The 22,132-nt window shown below is 25.9% G+C and overlaps 2 protein-coding genes and 1 long non-coding RNA gene across 3 annotated transcripts; 2 read left to right on the top strand and 1 right to left on the bottom strand.

The window, feature by feature from the left end:
* Window positions 1–1,757: 1,757 nt before the first annotated feature.
* On the bottom strand, window positions 1,758–4,937 carry LOC123260597 (SAP domain-containing ribonucleoprotein). The gene is made up of 7 exons (XM_044721783.1): window positions 4,663–4,937; window positions 4,476–4,572; window positions 4,330–4,391; window positions 3,414–3,650; window positions 3,070–3,198; window positions 1,994–2,062; window positions 1,758–1,913 (listed from the first exon to the last, which is right to left on the bottom strand). The coding sequence occupies exons 1-7, from the start codon at window positions 4,711–4,713 to the stop codon at window positions 1,806–1,808; spliced, it is 753 nt and encodes a 250-aa protein (XP_044577718.1). The 5' UTR covers window positions 4,714–4,937; the 3' UTR covers window positions 1,758–1,805.
* A 269-nt stretch (window positions 4,938–5,206) lies between these two features.
* On the top strand, window positions 5,207–9,517 carry LOC123261163 (ubiquitin-conjugating enzyme E2 J2-like). Its single transcript, XM_044722677.1, has 5 exons — window positions 5,207–5,344; window positions 5,680–5,816; window positions 6,208–6,442; window positions 6,676–6,804; window positions 8,394–9,517. The coding sequence occupies exons 2-5, from the start codon at window positions 5,701–5,703 to the stop codon at window positions 8,604–8,606; spliced, it is 693 nt and encodes a 230-aa protein (XP_044578612.1). The 5' UTR covers window positions 5,207–5,344; window positions 5,680–5,700; the 3' UTR covers window positions 8,607–9,517.
* An 8,755-nt stretch (window positions 9,518–18,272) lies between these two features.
* On the top strand, window positions 18,273–22,030 carry LOC123262221. Its single transcript, XR_006508892.1, has 3 exons — window positions 18,273–18,306; window positions 19,124–19,243; window positions 21,986–22,030. It is a non-coding gene; the product is annotated as an uncharacterized LOC123262221 (long non-coding RNA).
* The last annotated feature ends 102 nt before the right edge of the window (window positions 22,031–22,132 follow it).

Raw genomic sequence — 22,132 nt, 5'->3', positions numbered from 1 at the left:
AATATTTCGGTCCATGGATATGTGCAAATGCTGATGGAATTGTAAAAGTGAAAGAGAGTGTTTTAATTTTATTATTATTATTATTTTTAATTTTTTTGTCATAATAGTTAAGATTAATATAAAATCACATGACAATTTATTAAATAACTGAAAGACTTATGTTCTATAAAAACACAAATCACGCTTCGTATAAATATTTTTATTAGTTTTAAGTAAGATTTTGTTAAAACGCTGAATATAGAAATGATAACAAATTAATGATTAATAATTTAGAGTCTGATTTATTATAAAAAATAATTTTTTGTCTTTTTCACATTTTTTTTTAATCTTTTAAACAAGATTCGTTTACTAAAGAAAGGAAAATATTTTTAAACTGATTTTCTGTGATAATTATTAATCAATTATATGATTCCGAAAAGAAAAATATTTTTTTTATAATGTCTGCTATAAGATTGGATTATTTATTTTAAAAATTAATTGTCAGTATTTAATTAATTGATGTATCTGGAAAAAATTTAACGAGTCTTTGTAATAAAATGAAAAAAAGAAGAAACAAATTATTTATTAGTCGTTTATCAAACAATGAATTCATTGAAAGTTTTAAATTAATTATTAACTGTAATATTATGGTTTAAAATATTTTATTTTTTAATTAATTACTATAATAATAATATCGGCACAAGTGTGAAAAATTCCATACGACACCTAAAGTTCAAAGAATATACCCATAGGGTATATTCAAAGGTATCTCTCGGTGAAAATGAATTGTAAATTTATAAAACTGCCTCTATATAATATTATTAAAGTTATGATATTAAATAATAACTTACTGACAAAAAAAAATAAAAAATTTCTGTGTTATTTTCGTTTAATAGGAAAAAGTAATAAAATTTTTTGTATCCTGTTTCAAGACAAGTGAAATTGTGATAATGTCTTGAATTAGATTTTTTATATTATACAGTTTTAAGTTAAATAATACTACAATTAAATTAAATTTATTGTATAACAAATTGTGTCAGCAATTATCATTAATATTAATTAATTCAAAAAAATTAACTTATTTTCATGGCAATTTATTTTATCAGTAGACCAACTGCTACTTTTTTTTTTATTAATAATGATAATTAAAAATATACATAATATATAATACATTATTTTGTTTTCTTGTCTTTTATTTTAATAATTTGTTTTAAAAATTATACAAAAATAATACAAATTAAAAATATCTTTACTCAGGTCATTGAGGTAATTATTTTGAAAAAAAAAATTTTTTTTCAATAATATTAATTCATTTAATATTTTGATTTTAAAATACTCATTAATTTTTTCATAAACTCTAATTAAGGAGCTTAAAATTAAATGACAATCCATTTAACTTTGTTGTGTATGTAACAACTATTTTTAAATGAAAATATCAATTTTTTGTTTAAGATTTTTAAATTTCATAGTTTTGTATAGATTTATTTCACTTAAATAAAAGAAAGTTATAAAAATGCAATCATTCGATTTAACGTTCCTTAATTAGAGAAAAGCATAATTGAATTTAACATCAACGAACAAATGAAAAATTTTTTATGACTGCGATGAGTTGAATATTTTAGCAAATTAATAAGTTCAATTTATCTTTCATTTGAGTTAATATCATGCGTTAATTTAACAATTAACAGAATTGAAACAAAATAAAATAGTCAACCATTATAAGCTCATTTAATTTTAATAAAGAAAAAAAAAATAAATGAAATATCCAAGGCTATATGTGTAAATTAAATAATAGGTTTTGATAAATTTATGTATGATAAGTGATATCATTTAACATATTTAACTCTATTAACAAAGGTAGGTTTCTTAATGGGCTGTACTTGAACTTCACCGAATCTTGCTTTACGTTTTTCAATTTTTTCCAAAAGCTCAACCTAAAAAAAAATAATAGCATTAAAATATAAATAATTTTTATTTATATTATATTGAAGTTTTATTGATAATTCAAAATTACCTTTTCCACAACATTTGAAACTGTTCCGAATCTTTCTGCACGTTTCTTCAGGGTTTCAACAGATGTTTCCTGCAAAATAAAAAATTGTATAATATAGATTTATGTATATGGATGATTCTCTGTAAGGACGTCTTAAATCTGTACAAAATTGTCCGACCAAATTATTTTTGACTTTATTAGAAAAAAAATTAACAAGGGCTACAAAACTATCAGCTTAATTATAATAAATAAACAGCCGAATTAATTTTTGCTTTTTCGATATTTGTGTATCTTTTGCCATATAACATCACAGGGGACTGATTTTTTTTATCAAATTGAGAAAAATGAAGCAAACTATTTCAATGCATTCAACTTTTTAAGTTCTCAATGAATGTTTACATTAATTAGAATAATATTAAGACTTATGGATCCAATTTTATAAATAAATTATAAACAAAAATAGCTGCCAGGGGACTGAGTTTTGAAGTGGCCCAGACACATATTTCCAGAAAAAACTGTGCTTTGACAATAAATAAAATGGCGATAAAGAACTAACAGCCCTATGGTTATTAACTCACGGCTAGTTAGATCCTTATAAACCTGACAAAAGGTAAAATAACACGCTAGATTTTTTTTTTTGGCTTTGTACTTTTGGCAGGGGACTGATCTTAAAATGCCTGGGACAAACTTTGGTTTAATGAATTTAATGAAACAAATTAACTTTCGGTACTTTTTATTGAAGAAGATTGTTAGTTAACTAATTAAGTTTATAAACATTATGGATCAAATTATATATTATTGACGAATAACTTAAAATTTAATATTAAAGTTTTAATTTTGGGACTGGGACAGCCCAGGGGACTGACATTTCGGTGGTTTACGAATTTATAGCAAAAAAAACCAAAATTTATTCCATTTTAGTTTTCAATGCTCCAAATAGAAATGTTTTTTTACTTTCGTAATAAATTTTTTTTAGTAACAAAATAACAATTTTTCTAATAAAAAAATGCCTGGGACAGTAAAAAACATCCTTACAGAGAATCACCCATATATACTTATTTTAATGACTCAACAGTATAATTTATATTAATACTTACAACAGGTATTTTAATAGACGCTGCAGATTTATCACTTTGATTACTACTATTAAACCTAGCTGACCTGGCTTCTTTTTTCGCTGACTCAGATAATGGTACACCAAACTTTTTAGCTCTCATTTCCAACCGCTGGAAAATTAAACAAACTTTGTTAACAACTTAATCTTATAATAGTTATCATGCAGTTGTGTTTAAATTAAAAAAACGAGTTGAACTATAAAATGACGTTTGTTGTGTTTGTAAACAATCCAGATAAGCTCCTATTACGATAATGTAATTGGAAAACATTCGCATTAAGTTACATATATTAGTATCAATAATAAATAAGCTTATCGTAAGTTTACCTCTTTTATTCCAACTTCTGATAATTTAATAACACGTTTTTGAGGTTCAGCTGCCTCAACAGATTTAGGTGGCTCTTCATCACTTGGTTTATCAACTTTTATTTCTTCAATAACTGAATTACGGTTGAGAACTATTTTTTTAGCTGATACCTGATTGGCATCTGTTGATAATTTTCTCTTTTCACCGACTTCTTGAGAATCTGGCTTTTCAGGAGTCAACTCTTCAATTTCTTCATCCTGTAATAAATTAATTTATTAAATAATGACTTTTGTTAAATTGCACTGTACTTTCTTAACTATTGACATTTTTAAAGATATAAGCTCATCCCGATGTTACACTCATCAAAAGCTTTCATTTGAGTACCCACATGCATTTTGATATATTTTTCATATATACATATACGTAAATATATAAAATATATGAAAAATTGATGTGGGTACTCAAATGAAAGGTCTTGATGAGTGTAACATCGGGATGAGCTTATATCTTTAAAAATGTCAATAGTTCACAAGATACCAGGTTATTTCTTAATTATGTATCTAGAAATAGAGAATTTTCGAATGCAGCCTAAATACTTATCATCATAAATTGACTATCGGTGAGAATGATATGAAACCTTGAAAAGGCACAAATTCAAGTCAAGACCTTTGCAATGACACTAAATTTCACTAAAAAAACCGATTTTATCATATGACTAACTCAGAGACAAAATTTTTCTTATTCTCTTAATACAGATTAAAGCTATTATTTTATTTTTAATTAATAATTTATATTAATAATAAAAAATTTAATTTGAGAAAAATTAAACTTCAAGTTTCTGTAATTATATTTAATAAAAAAAAAATTATTTTTTTTAGTTTTTTAGCTGAATTAATGTAGTAATTATAATTATTATGATATTTTGTTATTACAAACCTCAAGTACAGCATCTTCATCTAAAATTTCTTCTGCATTCTCGTCTAGTGATAATGCGCTATCTAAAATAATAAATAATAACTCAATAAGTACATTTAATATAAGCACATGTTTAAAATTTACCGGATTAATGATAATCAACATACCACCATGAATAGCAAGTTGAAGCCTTTCAACAAGTTCATTTTTATTTCCCGTTGTCGGCAACCCTCTTTGTTTTAATTCTACCTTTAAATCGGCGACCTAAATAATAAAATAAATTGATTTAAAAATAACAATATATGTCTTCCATATTTAATTTAATACTACAATCTAAAAATTTATAATACTTACTTTCATTTTTGAAAGTTCGCTCAGTCCTTTTTCATAAGAAGAATCAGCCATTGTAATATATTTAATAATGTGTACAATATAAAAACAGTTTTATTACTCAGTTGATGTATTCACTGAAACAGATAACAGTGACACAATAGTCGTGTAGAATAAAAATAATGTAATCAGCAATGCGTGGTTTGATTTTGTTTCCAATAACGACGCACAGCACACGATCGATTCTACTTTTCTAAACCTTAAACTCTAGATAAGTATCACCATCACCGCTTTCGGCCATTGTTATTATTCTGAATCACTAGCGACACACTCGGTACTTTAAGCAACTAATTTTAGATCTCGAAAATTTATCCATTGAGTAAGTAATCATAATTTTAAATAAAAACAATTATTTCATTCATAAAAAATGTTAATGTTAAAGAAATATAATTTAATATAAAAAATCTAATAATTTACTAAAAAAAAAAATTAAAAAATTTTTTAATTAATAAATTAATTAATAACTAGTTTATTAAACAGTAGATGGCAGGAGGTGTACCTCAGAATAATTTCATCGTCATATGTTTTGTGTGTCACATAAAAACGTTCTGTCAAATATATATTATTTTACCAATTTATAACTATTTCAATCTATTATCGTTTTATTAATATATATTTCGTAAATACATAATTTTTAATACTTTATGTAAGTATATAAGTACATAATTTATTAAACAGTACAGCTGTATCAACTCTTCAAGGTGTTATTTGATAAATATTTCTGTTTATTTAGTCTAATAGACAACCTTTAATTTCATATATTTTTATTACTATCTAAAATTTATAGTCTATTTATTTATTATTATTTAAGTTATTAATTGTTGTATGCAAATTTATTAATTATTTAGTATCGTATTGTGTTATTGTATAATAATAATGGGGCGCAATAATTAAGTCGCATTAATTGTTAAAATTAGTGATGAGCAAAATAATCAAATTGGAGTGATTAAAAAAGAAATAATTAATTTTCACTTTTTTTAGGCTCTTTAATAAATAATCATAATGGCGAGAAAAAGTATCACCGCAACGTCCAGATTAAAACAAGATTATTTGCGATTGAAAAAAGATCCTGTACCTTATGTTGTTGCTGAACCAGTTCCTTCAAATATTCTCGAATGGTATTAAACATTATGTTTTTATAGTGACATTATAAATGCAACAAACTTTTCTACCAAAAAACTATTCATAATTTTTCTATAAAATTATTTTTATTTTTGGATATTCTTCAAATAGTTTCATTTTTTGGTAGAAAAGTTTTATAATAATAAAGTTAGCCGACATTTTTGATTTTTTTATTTTACTTAATTTATTAAATTATAACTAAAAAATATTTTTAAAAAATGGCACTTATAGTTTTTGAAGTTTTTAACAAATGAAAAATTTTTTTGTAATAATTTTTTAATAAAAAAAATCGTAAAAATTTTTAGATGTCGGCTAACTAATTTCATAAAGTTTTTCGCTAGAAAAGTGATATTGTTAATACTAACAATAATAATCAATATTTTTTAGGCACTATGTCGTGAAAGGTCCAGAAAATACGCCATACGAAGGAGGTTATTATCATGGTAAATTAGTATTTCCCGGAGAATTTCCATTTCAACCACCAAGTATTTATATGACTACACCAAACGGCCGATTCAAAGTCAATACGCGATTATGTTTGTCAATATCTGATTTTCATCCTGACACATGGAATCCTGCTTGGAGTGTATCAACTATTCTTACAGGCCTTTTAAGTTTTATGGTAAAATTTAATTTTTATCCACAATACATTTTTAAGCTATTCCTTTATTAAAAAAAAAGATTCAAAATGGCTCAAAGCGATTAAAAACAATTCAACGACAAATATATATTATATAAATTTTGCATAGATTGAATCGTTTTAAATCTTTTTTTTTTTTTAATAAGGGTGTTATCTTTAAGGATCATGATTCACTGGAACCATTTTTATTTTTAACAATATAAATCTAATTACAGATCGAAAAGAGCCCTACGCTTGGTAGTATAAACACAACTGATTGGGAAAAAAAACAGTGGGCATATCAAAGCTTAGAGTTTAATCTCAAAGATAAAACTTTTTGTAAACTATTTCCAGATACAGTTGCGGTAAGTAAAGATCATTAATTCATTTAATTATTCTCATAGCTATTGTATTTTATAATCTTTAAAATATTTATTCAAACGGTATCACAATTTATTAACTAATAAGATTTGGACTTAATTGAAAAGTGAATGCTATAAATTATTTCGTGACGTTAATTGAAAAATTAAACTTTTTAACTTCCCGCTAAGAAAATCGAAGATTTTAAAAATTCGGGAAGTTATTGGTTTCACCCCGTTTTGCGAAAATTGAGTTTTCATCAGATCTCGACGTTTTAAGGTCACAGGAAGCTTTCCTGACTATTCCCGCGATGGTGTCCGTGCGGCTGTATGTGTGTGTGTGTGTGTGTATGTATGTACTTCTTATAACTTTTGAACGGCTTGACCGATCGGATCGAAATAGGTGGCGATCCAAAGAGTATCATTGCCATTAAATTTCGTGAAAATTTGAATCAATTCAGTTCGCTAGTTTTTGAGAAATCTCAAAAAAAAATTTTCAAAAAATCGTTTTTTTGGAATAATTTCTAAATGGTTGCATCGATCAATTCCAAAAACTGGTCCGCTCTTGAGTTTGAAAAACCACGTCGATTGCTACCAGTCCCGTCAAACTCGGTTGATTCGTTCGAGAATTATCGAAAACGAAAAATTTCAAAAAAAGTGTTTTTTTGGGATTACTTCAAAATTCCTTGTTCGATCAATTAAAACTTAAAAATCCGTTATGAGATTTCAAAAACTGCGTTGAATGCCACCAATCGCGTAAAAATCGGTTCATTCATTCAAAAGTTATTGCGGTTTGAAAATTCAAAAAATAGTGTTTTATCAAACTTCCATCAGACTTTTGAGCTCGAAGAGCTCAAATGCATAAAGAAGCTATCTCTTTGAGCTCGGAGAACTCAAAATAACACAGAAATTGTACTTTTGAGCTCGAAGAGCTCAAAAACAAAATAAGTGAAATGTTGAGCGTTTAGATATGGAGTTAGCGGGAAGTTGCAGGGATGGCTTTTGGGGTCAACCGTTTTCCTAATTTTTTTTTTATGAATTTAAGAATTAAAAATAATTTGATAAATTATCAATTGCTATGTCGTACATAGTTAATTAAAATTAATTAATAATACTGAGGCTTAATTGATATAGATACAATATAAAATAAAATTTATAACGATGTAAAATAACATGTAAGTATTAAAATCAAAATAATTGGAATTTTTCATTCTAATTATTTCTTTAAACATTCTCTAAACTTTTAATAATTAAATAAATATTTCTCGATAATTATATTCTATAATCTCCTTAGTAGATATGATATTTTGATAGAATATGATATACTTTCCTCACACATATCGTAAAGCTGTTGGTTCAATCATTCGGTTGAAATATGAATTATTGTTCGGATTCTTGTTCATCGACATTTTACTTGAGGCTATTTGATAGATACTAATCTATAGTTATAAAATAAAATTATTTTTGTAATTTTAATACTTGTAAACTTATTAAACTTTCAGATATGGTTTGACACGATTAAATTAAATTTATTTAAACACTTTCAATATTTTTTTAACTTATTTATTTATATAATAAATATATTCTCTTTTTAGGAGATTAAAAGCGAACTGGAAAGTCGGAAAGAACGAGAGTTACAAACACGACATCAGTCGACAACATCTGAAGTATCATCGTTAATTCGTAATCAATTAAATAGAGAACAAAGTCCTATTCATAGCGCATTAACGAATTTAGCGGTTATTGTAGGGTTTGCTGCATTTGCTTATACTGTTAAATATGTACTGCGAAATATTGCACTGGAATAAGTATAATTAAAATGAATGTTATAAATAAATATGATGATGATGATGATTTTATGATGATGAAATTCTCTTAGAAAAAGAAAAAAAAACGTTTATAACAAAAAAAAAAAAACAAAATCTACTTATTGGAATATCGTGAATAATTATCTTAAGTCAATTTATCGGTGCAAAGTAATTCAACTAAATATCTCGATGATATTAAGCATGAGTTATTTACAGTTGCTGCAGTTTATAAGTTACTAATATTCATGAAATTATAATTTTTCTGTGAATATATGCTATTAAGAGAAAGATGCTCGATAAACGATGGCCAGTTAGCTGCTATGTTTTAAAAACTAATTTTCTTTTTATTTAATTAAATTCATTTAGAAAAACAGAAATTTAGTGATGAAACAATTAGAGCTTCTGTAATAAAATTTATTTCTTGGAATATTTTTAAAAATAAAAAAAAGACAGACAAGTAATGCTTAAATAATTTAAGACTAAAGATTAATATCAATTTGAATTAAAAAAAAAAAAATATGGTAAATTTATATCGATCAGTAGTTACTTAAATTATTTTTTTTTTACGAAAAAATTACGGATCAATTGAATATTCTTATGAAGTAACAATTTTTGTTGATATAAAAAAACTTTGTTCGTCATCGTTAGAACTAAATGAAAAAAATAACTTGATAAGATTTATATTGCTTCAGTTATATTTTTAAGTTTTATTGTCATAATGACGTCAATTATGATTGGGAATAGTCTATATCAATGTTAGACAAAAGCGATGTATAGACATATTATTCTAACTTATTAGGTGTAAATGTGGCCATCGGTAGAAATATTTGTAAATATATAATACTTACAATTAAGATGCAATTAACATACTTACAAGTTTAAACAATTAATGGTTTCAGTACAAAACTTGACGAAAGCATACTTCTCTTTATTTATCTGTTCACATATCAGTTTATTAGATATTGTCATATTATCTGTCAATATACTTCCAACGCAATTCATAAAATTTGTCTGCCAAAGATTATTCTTTTGATTTTTTAGCGTCATTAAACAAAAATAAAACATTTGCATACAACTTATTAATATAAATTTTATTTGGATATTGTTTATTATTAAAAAATAAAATATTAATAAAAAAAACTAACTAATTTTTTTTTCTTATCAAAAATATTACCTGTTTGAACATAAAAAACAAATTTAATCAATTTAACTTCCTAATATGGTAGATAGCACGTGTTATCTATGTTCCGAAAAAAATGTATTTTTTTATTACTTTATTTTTTATTTTTATAAGTATTGTTTTTCGTTTCATTCTGACAAATTAAGAAGCAAAAAAAATTTCGAGGTCTTCATGCATTATTTTTAATCTTCTGCATATACCCCAATAAAAAAAATTTTGTATAGTTTTTATAATTATAGTTCACCTACGCGATAAATGAATCAACAATTCTAAGCTATTATAATTAATAAGCAAAAAAAACTTTATATGATTTAAAAATTTAATGTAAATTTAATTTTAAAAAATTCTTAAAATTTTTTTCAGAGAATAGATTTTTCTGCAGAGTTGAGGCTTAAAATTGAAAATAATGAAACTAAAATGCCCACATTTATAATATTAATTAATGCGTAAGATTCCGATATTTCGAAATCTCAATAATTAATACTTGAGGAGGGATTTATTTTTTGATATATATAAATCGTTTAGTAAGGCCTCGAATTCGATAATGTTCAATTGTCATGTATGACTTTTTACCTACTATCGTATAGCTTACGGTGTTTTAATATTCTACTTTTATATGAGTGACAAAATTAGATTATGTGGAAATTTATTGATTATCATCAAATTCCGAACACCACTAAATTAATATTTCAATAATGAAACTCAATCGTTATTACTTATGACGTGCTAATGATCATTTAATTGTCGATATATTGAGCTGTGAGTCAAGTATCTTGGTAGTATATTTTGGAATACAGTCGGATAAAAGTAAATTAAAAAACAAGCCAAGATAATACTGAGACATATGGATTTCAAAATTTTTCTACTTCTCAGCATTTTTGCAACTCTGTGTTTAAATGAACGTAAGTAAAAATATTTTTTTAAATAATTTATAATTTTTTTTTCAGTATAAACAAAAAATTTTCAACCGGTCGTTTTTAGTAATTTTCAAGTTTTCATTCTATAAAAAAAAACGTGTATTACCTTATTTTAAAAAATCGAAAATTGTACTTAGATTTTTAGTTTTATTCATTTGTAATCGATATTTACGTAATTAACAGTTGTTAAAATATTTAAAAATATTACGAAATTTTTGCATAATTTAAAAGAACAACTGTTTTATGGAATATTTTTTAATCCAACTCTCCATTGGTATTAATAGAATGTTATTATATATTCTTTACATTAATTATAAATGGAAATAAAAGTTACGTTATTAAATTAAGGATTTATAATTATTACGACAGTTTTAAATGAATGCCAGATCATAAATGATAATCATCTTCTTTGTTAGCTTAGTATTCAAATTAAGTTAAATAATTGACATAATCATACATATGTGTACATGGAAAAATATATTTTGGGTTTCGCGCTTCAAGTTCAACTGCTCGAGTTTATATATATATGAATAAAATAATAATAATAATAATAAGAAGAAATAATAATATACGGGCGATTTAAAAAATGATTGTTACAAAAACTCTACGTATAATTTATATGCATAGATTAAAAATGTGTAATTAATTAACTAAACATAATTTATTGTTTGCGTTTATCAAAACTAAAGACTTTAAAAATTATTACGTAATACTTATATTTTTTATGAGTATTTAGTGATTGTTAAGAGTCTTAAAAAATAAAATAGCTATTCTTTACTATTTATTAAATGAACCTGATTAAAAGAAGAGATTTGATTTGATTACTAAATAGATATAATTTTTACATTAAGGTAATCTTTTAACATCTCTTTTTTTAATAAGGAATGATTTTGTAAAAATTGGACATGTTCTTTCGTCTACTAAGAAGAATCGAAATAAGCAGAGATGAAATTTTGAACTCAGAACAAAATCAGGACTTAAAATTCTACTAATCCACAGATTCGGTAGAATCTAGCGCCAAGTTCCGTTCAAATCCGTTGTGAACGGAGTGCCAGACTACCGACTGTGTTTACTGTAAGCAGAACGGTATTTTGAGGTTGCAAAATTTTATTTAATTCTACCCCTGGCGGTTTCGGCGACACGGTGAAAGCACGGTCGAATGACGGTTGTTTCACGGTCGTTTCACCGTATAAAGTTCGTTCTTACCGAGCGATCTGTCAGTCAAATCTATAAATCAGTCATATCTACTATAAATTTATTGAATATTTACGGTGCATACGCAAGTGAATCTACGACGTTATGACTGACACTGTACGCTCAATATACTGTCCAAATACGGTGATTTTACGCTACTATCACGGACAATAAAATAAAAAAAAATATTGCGGTAAGTCTTAGACCGAGACTCGAACCCAATTCATCTGGTCGCGCGCCCAAGACTCTACCAGCTAGGCTGTCTAAGACACTGCACGAAAATTTGGATTCAGTCACATCATAAGGTGTCAAAACCAAGTCATTTTTTTTTTCATTGCACAGATAAAAATAGCTTAAATAAAGTTATATTTTTTCCATGACTTCAAAATAATAATCGTAATAAATGATTCAAATTTTTGATGATTACGAAATTCTTAATTTCGAAATTATGGTGAAATTATTAATTGTATAAAAAAAGATCTGGAAAAGAAATTGCTAAAAATTGAATTGTTAAAAAAAAATATCTTATAATAATTTTTCTTGATAACAAACAATTTTTCCATAATTTTGAAATTAAAGTTTTCGTCTCTAAAAAAAAAAAAAAAAAAAAAACAATATTGATTATTATATTTTTCATAATCAAAAGGTATTATCCCAGTGAACACATGACTTCAATATGACGTCATTTATAAGTCATAGGAATGTCACAATATTTTACGTAAATATGACGTAAAATTGACCTGTCTTGTGATCCAATTATGATGTAAAAATATATGATATATTTTTGACATCATACTGATGTAAGTTTATTACTTCTCTATGATGTAACGGAAATGACTTAGATATTACGAACAACTGACATAATATATAAACTACAATATTACGTAACATTAATGCCATCATTGTATGTCATAACGACGTAAGTTTAACATCATGCATTTACATCAGTGACAAGTTACGGTTGTACGTAATCTTGACGTAAGTTTAACATCATGCGTTTACATCAGTGACAAGTCACGGCTGTACGTAATCTTGACGTAAGTTTAACATCATGCGTTTACATCAGTGACAAGTCACGGCTGTACGTAATCTTGACGTAAGTTTAACATCATGCGTTTACATCAGTGACAAGTCACGGCTGTACGTAATCTTGACGTAAGTTTAACATCATGCGTTTACATCAGTGACAAGTCACGGTTGTACGTAATCTTGACGTAAGATTAATATCATGTGTTTACATCAGTGACAAGTCACGGTCTTACGTAATACCGATACCATCTGTGAGTCATTATTTAACATCAATAATTTGTCACAATTGTACATAATACTGACGTAATTTGAAAGTCATTTTCTAAATCAGTGACAAACGATTATTTTCCATAATATTGATAAAATTTGGGGGATGTATTTTTTTAATATTATCGATTGATCAAAATTTATCAAATATAAAACTTCTTTAACAAGATGTCTAATTTACAATTAATCGCTAAATATTAGTGAAAATTGGTTTAAAATTTAGTAAGAATCAGGAAGAGGTAAACAGCTGATTTAAGCTGGTACCTTGTAAATTTAAGTCCGCTCTTAATAACAAAAATTTATAATTTATAATATTAATGAATATATCTAACATATTAGCAAATAACATACAAAATATTTTTCATTTACGTTTTTAAGAAAAAAACATACAAATTAAATACATGTGGGATATAAACTTTTTGTATCTTTGCTTGTATGTTTCCATACACTGCAGAAAAAAAATCTTGACTCAAAGGTAAATTTCTTTGGACCAAGAATATATTAGAGATGACTGAAAATTTCGTGAATGAAGTCAAAATTTCTTGACACTAAAACACTTCTTGCTCCAATATAACTTCGGCCTCCGTCAAAATTTTCTTGGTGCAAGAAATACTTTTTTTTCGTTGCATACACTGATAAAAAAATTGACTTGACTCAAGAGTCAAACTCTTGAACTAAGAATTCCATTTTGAAGAAAATGATTTTCTTGAGTCAAGAGAATAAATTCTTGACTCAAGAAAATTTTCTTAGACCAAGAATAATTTCTTAGCTCAAGAATTTATTCTCTTGACTCAAGAAAATCATTTTCTTCAAAATGGTATTCTTGGTTCAAGAGTTTGGGTCTTGAGTCAAGTCAATTTTTTTATCAGTGTATGTTTCTCACTTATATTTTTTCCATGAATTTAGGTACTTTTATCCATTGTAAAAATATTTTCGACTTCATTCGGTATAAATGATTTGGTGTGAAACTGATAACAAAATACCGAGTTCAATTTATGTGGCATGAACTCTAAATTTTTAAACCGTCAAGCGAGTAAACATATAATTTTTTATGATTTCGCGTCAAGAAATAAAATGTCAGTCATTTAAATATTGCACTATTACTTGAAAAATAATTTTCTGACATTAGTGCTGCTACTTATGAAACATTGTATTTGAAATAATTCAAACAGTTCCATGATTGTTATTGACGAGACTAATAGTATTTTACACAGTAAAAAATTTTGCGTCATTGCGTCAAAAACTTTAGTGTTAAAAATTTTTGTGTTAAATATTTAACTTTTTTAAGTGTAAATTTAACATTTATTGTGTTAAATCAACATAAAAAAATGTTAAATATTTAAAATAAAAATTTTTAACACAAAATTTTTTGACACAATGACGCAAAATTTTTTTACTGTGTACATCAAGTTTCATAATTTTGTTAGTATGTTAAATTAAAGAAATTCAAATTTCGAAAAAAATTGAAATTAAAAAGAAATATAGATTAAAAAAATGGTATACTTAAAAGAGTTGAAATTAAAAAAAAAAAAAATCTAAATTTTGTAAATTGAAATTTTGAAGAAGAAAAATCCAAATGAAAAATACTAAATTTTCGGAAAAAATTAAATAAAAAAAAATTCGAGTCTTGAGAAATCAATAAGTATCAAAAAATATTCAAATGACACGGATACATCGTTTACTCTGAAAAAATTTCACTTTGTGAAAGTTCTCTGTGTCCGCTTTTAGACGAAAATTTTTGAAAGTGTAAGATTCAATCAATTCTTATGAAAATTTATAAATTGTCTATTAATTACCACAAGTTTCACTAGAGAGCCTTTTATAAGAGTTTTTACAAAGTTTTATAGAACTTTATAAAATTTCATGAGTTTAATGAAATTTTATGAAATTGTATAAATTATTAGACTTGAATTTTATACAATTCCAGCTCTTAAAATCCATTTAATCTCAGAAAAAATTATGAAATAAGCATTTTTCGTCATGTAAGGCTTATCACGTAAGTTATTTACTTCGTGACATAAACCGTTACTTGGACAAGTGAGCAGCGTTCCAGACTCCGACACGTGAGGACCCAAGTTCGAGCCCATCATATTTCAGGATTTTTTCATCAAGTATCAACATATAACTAGTGTTTCAAACTGTAATAAGTCCACAACACTATAATTAATTTCAAAATTGCCATCTTTTTATTTTTGAGAAATTTTTTTTTTAATATTTTTTCTGAGATACAATTCTTACATCACTTACATCACTTTTACGTCATAATGACATCATTATCATGATATAGACATCACAGGTATGTCATATTGACGTCATAAATGTCATTGAGACATAATACTGACGTCATGACTACGTCATATTTTTACGTCAGAATCTTACGTCAAGAAGTGTGAAATAATGAGTCACATATGACTCATTCGTGACTTGTATCTTACGTAAATCCTGACATAGCCCAATGTCATTTTGACGTAACATTGACGTAAACGTGTTTACTGGGTATATAGTTTCTCATTTAAGACTATAAAAAAAATTCAACACTTGTAAGCCATAAACTCTTCTGAAAAGTATTGAAATGATGGATCTCTGTTGATTGCCTGTAATCTGATTAATTTTTTATAATTTTACTTTGAAATAAACAAAATTACAATAATTTAATATTTTTTTTTAATTTTTCATACCGATTAGTTACTGAAAATTTCTCATTTACCTATCTTTTTATACACTTTGAGTATTTTTAATGAAATAAAAAAAAAAATATAATCAGCACTTTTTCATTGTAGACTAGTAAAAAATTCCTGACTTACCGACATTATACGCTCGTTTCACGGTCGTTTCACTCACAGACTACTGTGCATCTACCACCGAGTTACGGTTTTTTGACAATTTATATGTTTTCGAATGACTGTCAAATGACAGACGATCGATCGATGATCTACGATTTTTACTCAGGTAAAAAATCGGAGAAGTCAAGTAAAAATTTGGTTTTTCGAATAGTGAAGTATGATAACTATACAGAATAAAAATCATAAAGTAACAGTGAAAAACTTTCACAATGATACTCGTCGTTCACTGTCAAATGACGGCCGTTCGATAGTCAAGTGACGGTCATTCGACGATCATTTGTCGACACTGTGAATTTATGGTACATTCACCGTCGTTTCACGATCATTTTACCGTGACCACGAATCCGCCAGGGACGGTACTTCTTGTTCCTAAATTTTATATTATAACTGTAATTCATACTTTATTTTACTGATATTAATTAATTATATTCAATTATAACAATTAACAGCCGAGACCAGTGATTGCAGTTTCAATCGGCTTAGCGAAACGAATGGAAATTTTGAAAAAACGTTTTTAGAGATAATAGATAATTTAATAAACTATTTCACCACAAAGCGTTTTTTTCAAAAATTTCATTCGTTTCGTGAAACCAATCGAAACTGCAATTGCTCTGCTGTTGGGAGTGCGACAGAGATAGTTCCGTTGAACTCCGTGAGAGCAAAGCGAGAAAAAGATGGTCTCGCCTGTTAATCTACTTGAAATTATTAAATTTTATCAGCACAAACTATAGCAAGCTCAAAAATTTCGATCCTGACTTTTTTTCTATGTAAAAAGTATGGAGGGTAGAAGTACTTCTACCCTCCATAGTAAAAAGTGACATGCCACAGACTAAATAATTCGAGAATGCATGGTAATCTTCCAATAGATGGGAAACTACAGTTATAAAAATACAGTTTGCTATAAAAAATGCAGCCAACGCGAGATTTAAGTTGGTACCTATTGTAAATTTTTATTATAATTACAAAAAATACTAAAATCCGAACAAAAACAGTTTCACTGGAAAAAAATTGCGCCAAGTCCACGTTCATAACACTATCAAGAAAAAAAAAATTTCTTTTTTCTTTACAAAAAGATATAAAATAAAAAAATTAAAAAATCCAAGTAACCGATATGATTGTCTTTGATTTTCGGAAATTAAAAAAAATTTTATTGTAAATTTGAAAATTAAAAAAAACATTTTGGAACGTAATTAGTGTGCGTCATTGTGTATTTCAATTTTTATAAAGTCCTAGTAAATAGATTTTACGAATTTCATTAAAAGTAAAATATTTTGCAACCATGCACACTAAATACGTTCCAAAATGTTTTTTTTAATTTTCAAATTTACAATAAAATTTTTTTTAATTTCCGAAAATCAAATACAATCATATCGGTTACTTGGATTTTTTAATTTTTTTATTTTATATCTTTTTGTAAAGAAAAAAGAAATTTTTTTTTTCTTGATAGTGTTATGAACGTGGACTTGGCGCAATTTTTTTACAGTGAAACTGTTTTTGTTCGGTTTAATCTTTCATGAAGTATCTTAGTAGTGACAGATTTTGTATTTTATTTATGAACACTGAAAAATGAATAAATTAGTTTTTGACGTTTGAAATTTTCAAATTTTCCTGCTAGTAATAATGAAAATTTGAGCATTGGAATGTAAATCTAATAAAAAAATTTTTTTGATAAATTCAAAAATCAACAATAAGATTTTCTTATAAGTACATTGGCTTACCTCGTCTTCGGCTTTGTCAGACAATTTAAATTATACACGAAGTTTGTAATGTTTTACTTTGCTCCATTAACGCGCAATCTATTTCTATCATATTATATTAACTTTTAAGCGTAAATAATATCTAATTAAAGAATGATTCATTTTTTTTTATACAACCACAGGCTCACAATACATTTGAAACAAAAAAAGTTATGTCGGCTTATTTTTTTCGACGCTTCAGGCGTTTTCATGTTTTATGATCTACTTCTGAACATTGTACCTAAATACATATAATGAAAAAAATCAATTATAATCATTGAGCCGATAACATAAATCAAGGTCTTATGGAATTAATCGTAATTTTATCTCATGTGAAAAAATTCCCTGTTTAATGGTTCCAAGAAGTTGTTATCAATTACTTATTAGTTAGTATAAAAACAATTTGTGGAATTCTTTCTGACTAGTTAGAAAAGAAGTAGTATATTGAAAGGATAGTTAAAATGATTATTAAGTGGGTAAAATTGATATTATATGTATTGTTTAGTACTTTAGTGGTTTTGGGTATCAATGGAGGTAAGAGAAAATGATTTTGAACATCATTCATACCCAAGCGGCACAAATTTTTTTTTTTTGCTAATTCTTTGTTGAATTTAAGTTGACGATTATTAATTTTGACTTCTTGTTGAGTAAAATCTACCAAAAACTCATCATTTCTTTCTGACGCTTGGGTAGTTCTGATGAAAACTAATGTAAAATATTGCACACCTTAAATTAATATTTTGCCGTTCGAATTATAAAATGTCTGTACTTCAATATAAGTCTTAATTAGAAATAAAAAAAAGTTTCAATTTTTGGAATAAGTCTTTTTATTGGATATCCAATATGACTTATAACATGACTGTTTTTAATTATTAGAAAATTTATTGCTCCAGTTCTTATAATAAAATTCTTTGTATACGGATGATAAATACTACAAAGATATTTTTCAATTAATTTTTTAAAATCTGTTTTAAGCTTTTTTTTTGAACAAGAAATTATTTGGAAACTTAAAAAGGTCAATTGTTTTTTTTTTTCTTTCAAGTGTAAAATATATCACGAATGAGTTAAGAGGAGACAAGTTATTGTCTTTTATAAAATAGCTTGGAATAGACAAAATTGTATAGAAAATAGAATATATATTTATATTTAAAATAAGTACAAAAACTAAATATATATCACATGAAATTCGGTTGAATAAGTAAATTACTCGGTAAAAATTATTTGTAAATTATTAATATTCTTATAAACATTATCATGGAGTTGAATTTTTTTTTATTTGGAAGTTTAGGGTGTGCAAAGTAAATTTATATACTTAATTCTTACCACATATTTCATAATTTAATTTTAATAGTACCTACAAAAAGACTATGTGAATTAAATGCGCAAAACGAATGTACGAAAGTCATAAATGCACTCTACACCGTTGAGAATGGAGAAGGGATGTATAAATCGGTATCTGAAATATCACCAGGTAAGAAATTAACATGAAATAAGAAATTAATTTAAAAAAATGATGAATCAAAATAGTGTTTTGTAATTTATTTTGCTCTAAGCATTATATTGAGAACTTGGTATAATCACTAAAAACCCAAAGAGTGTCAGGATAACCAAAAAATACGCACATGGATAGAAAAAAATAATTTGATTCAAGTGAAAAATTCTTGAACCAAGAACGTAATTTAAAAGAGTTTGAGCATTTTGAACCAGGTATTAAAATTCTTAATCTAAGAAAGTATTCTTTATTCAAGTTATATTTAACTTAATTTCAGAATTTTGCTACATTATTTAAGTTGATTTAATTCTTCAAAATTATGTACTTCACTTAGGACTTTTTCTCTTGAAACAAGTTAATTTTTTTATCGGTGCATATTTAGATGAAAGTAAAACATTACAATTCTCAGGTATGCTAAATGCTCTCGCCCTTGTCTCGAGATGCAATCTTAAACGTATGCTAGATATAAAGATCCTGTGAAAGAAAAATGAATTTAATTTAGAGAAAAATGAACTTGAGTCCACGGAAAAAAGTAAACTGTAATATTCACTCGGATCCCGGTTAATTTTTATAGTTTCAAACAGTAAAGCGGACATCGGGGTGGCAAAAATATAAATATTACATTGATAGAAGGATTTATTTGTATTAAAAAAATATTTGTTAATAGTTAACAAATCATTTATTAGAGACCATTTTTTAGTATCAAACAAATATTTCTTAGTATTTAAAATGATTTGTTTGTATTTAATAAATCAGATATTCATTTATTAAATATTAATAAATCTTTTTAAATACTAAGAAATATTTGTTAAGGACTAAAAAGTGGTCTCTAATAAATGATTTGTTAAATATTAACAAATATTTTTAACTATAAACAAATCCTTCTATCAGTGTACAGAACTTAATGTAGAAAGTATAAAAGCCACAATTTATAATTTAATATCCAAAATAAGTGATTAGTAGTTGTCACTATAGTAAACAACGACTCTTTCATCTTAAAAAATTACAGTTTCAAACAATAAAAATTGCCATTTCAATATATAGTCGATATTATGTGGAGAAGGGGAACTCAGATGAAAGAGAAGGGGTCTCACTCTGGGAGAATTTAACATTTGAAACAGTAAAAATTATACTTTTAAAATGAACATTTTACCAATCCAAGCAAGTCAATAATTACAGTTTGATTTTTAGCGTTGCGTTTAAAATTTACCATTTTACTTTGTAAATATTGACGTTGCTTGTATTAGAAATTTACTAACTTTATTTTATACTTTTTAGATATCATAAGATCATTTTTTAGGTACGAAATGATAAATATCAAAATCTGAATTCTTAATTATTATACTTTAACATTTTAGACATTTACATAGCGAATATTACTGTTTGAAATAATATTTTCTTCCATGTAAAGAGTAAATTGTAACGTTTAAATGGTAAATATTATAAAGTGAATAGTAAAATCATGATTTTACTGTTTGAAATGGTAATTTTTAGCAGTTGATCATTACTTATTATAAATCGACTGTTATTTATTACAGTTTACTTTTTTCCGTGTACAGAAAGTTATTGTTAAGGAAACCAGATTTTTGAATTTCAAAATTTCATATCTTGATTTCGAGTTCTTGATTCAAGATTAAAGTAATCGAGGGTATAAACATAAAATATTGTCATTTTGTCTATTTTTGACTAAACTATAGGGTTTTGATCATTTTTTAAAAATTATCATTTTCAAAACTCCAAAAATTTCAGAAAAAAACCATCAAGTACGTTTGAATACTTTTCTTGTATTTTTTCTTAAACCTCTTGATAAGACAAATTTTAAAAAAGTTATAGCTATTTCGAAAGTGAAAAACCGGTTTTATTCAAAAGTTCACAAATTTTTATGGTTGGATAAAAAATAAAAAAAAATGACTTATGGGATAGAAAAGGATAAAAAAATTTAAGCTAAATCGAAAAGGGGCGTAGAAAGTGGTCGATTTGGCATGAAATATCCCAATAATATCCTTTATTTTTACTTTTTAAGTTTTATTGAATAACCAGGTCGTTATAATTGCAGCAAAGTAATAAATGAAATTTGTAAATCTACCATATAAATGATAATAATACCTTCAAATTAAGAAAGTCAGCACAGATACTCGAAATAATATACAACTTTATTAATATAAATTTTCAGAATAGCATGAAATTTATGCAACTTGTACAAAATAGAAATTCATAATCGTAAACAGAAAGAATTAAATAATTATAATAAATATCGTTCTTTCATAATAGTTACTAGTCTTGATAGTTTTGATAGTTATTGGGAATGATATAGAATTAAATTTTGTCATGTTAATAGTAACTATCAAGATAGTAATAGAAAAGATCGAAATAGCGATAGTTATCATGTTCTGCATTTGAAGGAATATAATCCTAAAAATGATACCTACTATTATCATCGTGATCATAACTAATAATATCGTGATGAAAATTATTACTACAAAAAGATTTAGGACCGTCACAGTCCTCAACTAGTAATTATTGTGAAAGACGATAGTAATTACGATCATTTAATATTATCGGTGTACAAAATGACGGAGTTATGTCGTGAAACTCTCATCATCAGAAAGTTATATTTAACTGTCCTTGACGTTTCGTAATAAATAAGGAAATTTTTAATTAAACCCCAACATGATGGAAAATTTGAAAACAAATATTAGATTCATTATGTTGATGTTTTAGATTTGGGTCTTGCACAACCACTCGGAAATGGACAGGATCGAGATAATAAAAGAAACGTTGATCAAATAAATCCTGGTAACGGAAATAGAGATCACCAAACCGCCAGTGAAGTGGAAGGAAATAAAGATAACGTTGGTCAAAAAAATC

Source organism: Cotesia glomerata, linkage group LG3 (genome assembly GCF_020080835.1).
Source record: "Cotesia glomerata isolate CgM1 linkage group LG3, MPM_Cglom_v2.3, whole genome shotgun sequence".
NCBI classification, from domain to species: domain Eukaryota; kingdom Metazoa; phylum Arthropoda; class Insecta; order Hymenoptera; family Braconidae; genus Cotesia; species Cotesia glomerata.
The sequence above is the reverse complement of the archived record's forward strand: the minus strand, read 5'-3'. Positions and strand labels throughout refer to the sequence as shown.

Coding starts and splice junctions, on each gene's coding strand:
- LOC123260597 (XM_044721783.1), bottom strand. CDS start 4,713: ATGGCTGATTCTTCTTATGAAAAAGGACTGAGCGAACTTTCAAAAATG. Junction 3,651..4,329: donor ATGAAGATGCTGTACTTGAG/GTTTGTAATAAC, acceptor AATTTATTACAG/GATGAAGAAATTGAAGAGTT. Junction 1,914..1,993: donor TTTCAAATGTTGTGGAAAAG/GTAATTTTGAAT, acceptor ATTTTTTTTTAG/GTTGAGCTTTTGGAAAAAAT.
- LOC123261163 (XM_044722677.1), top strand. CDS start 5,701: ATGGCGAGAAAAAGTATCACCGCAACGTCCAGATTAAAACAAGATTAT. Junction 5,817..6,207: donor CCTTCAAATATTCTCGAATG/GTATTAAACATT, acceptor AATATTTTTTAG/GCACTATGTCGTGAAAGGTC. Junction 6,443..6,675: donor CAGGCCTTTTAAGTTTTATG/GTAAAATTTAAT, acceptor ATCTAATTACAG/ATCGAAAAGAGCCCTACGCT.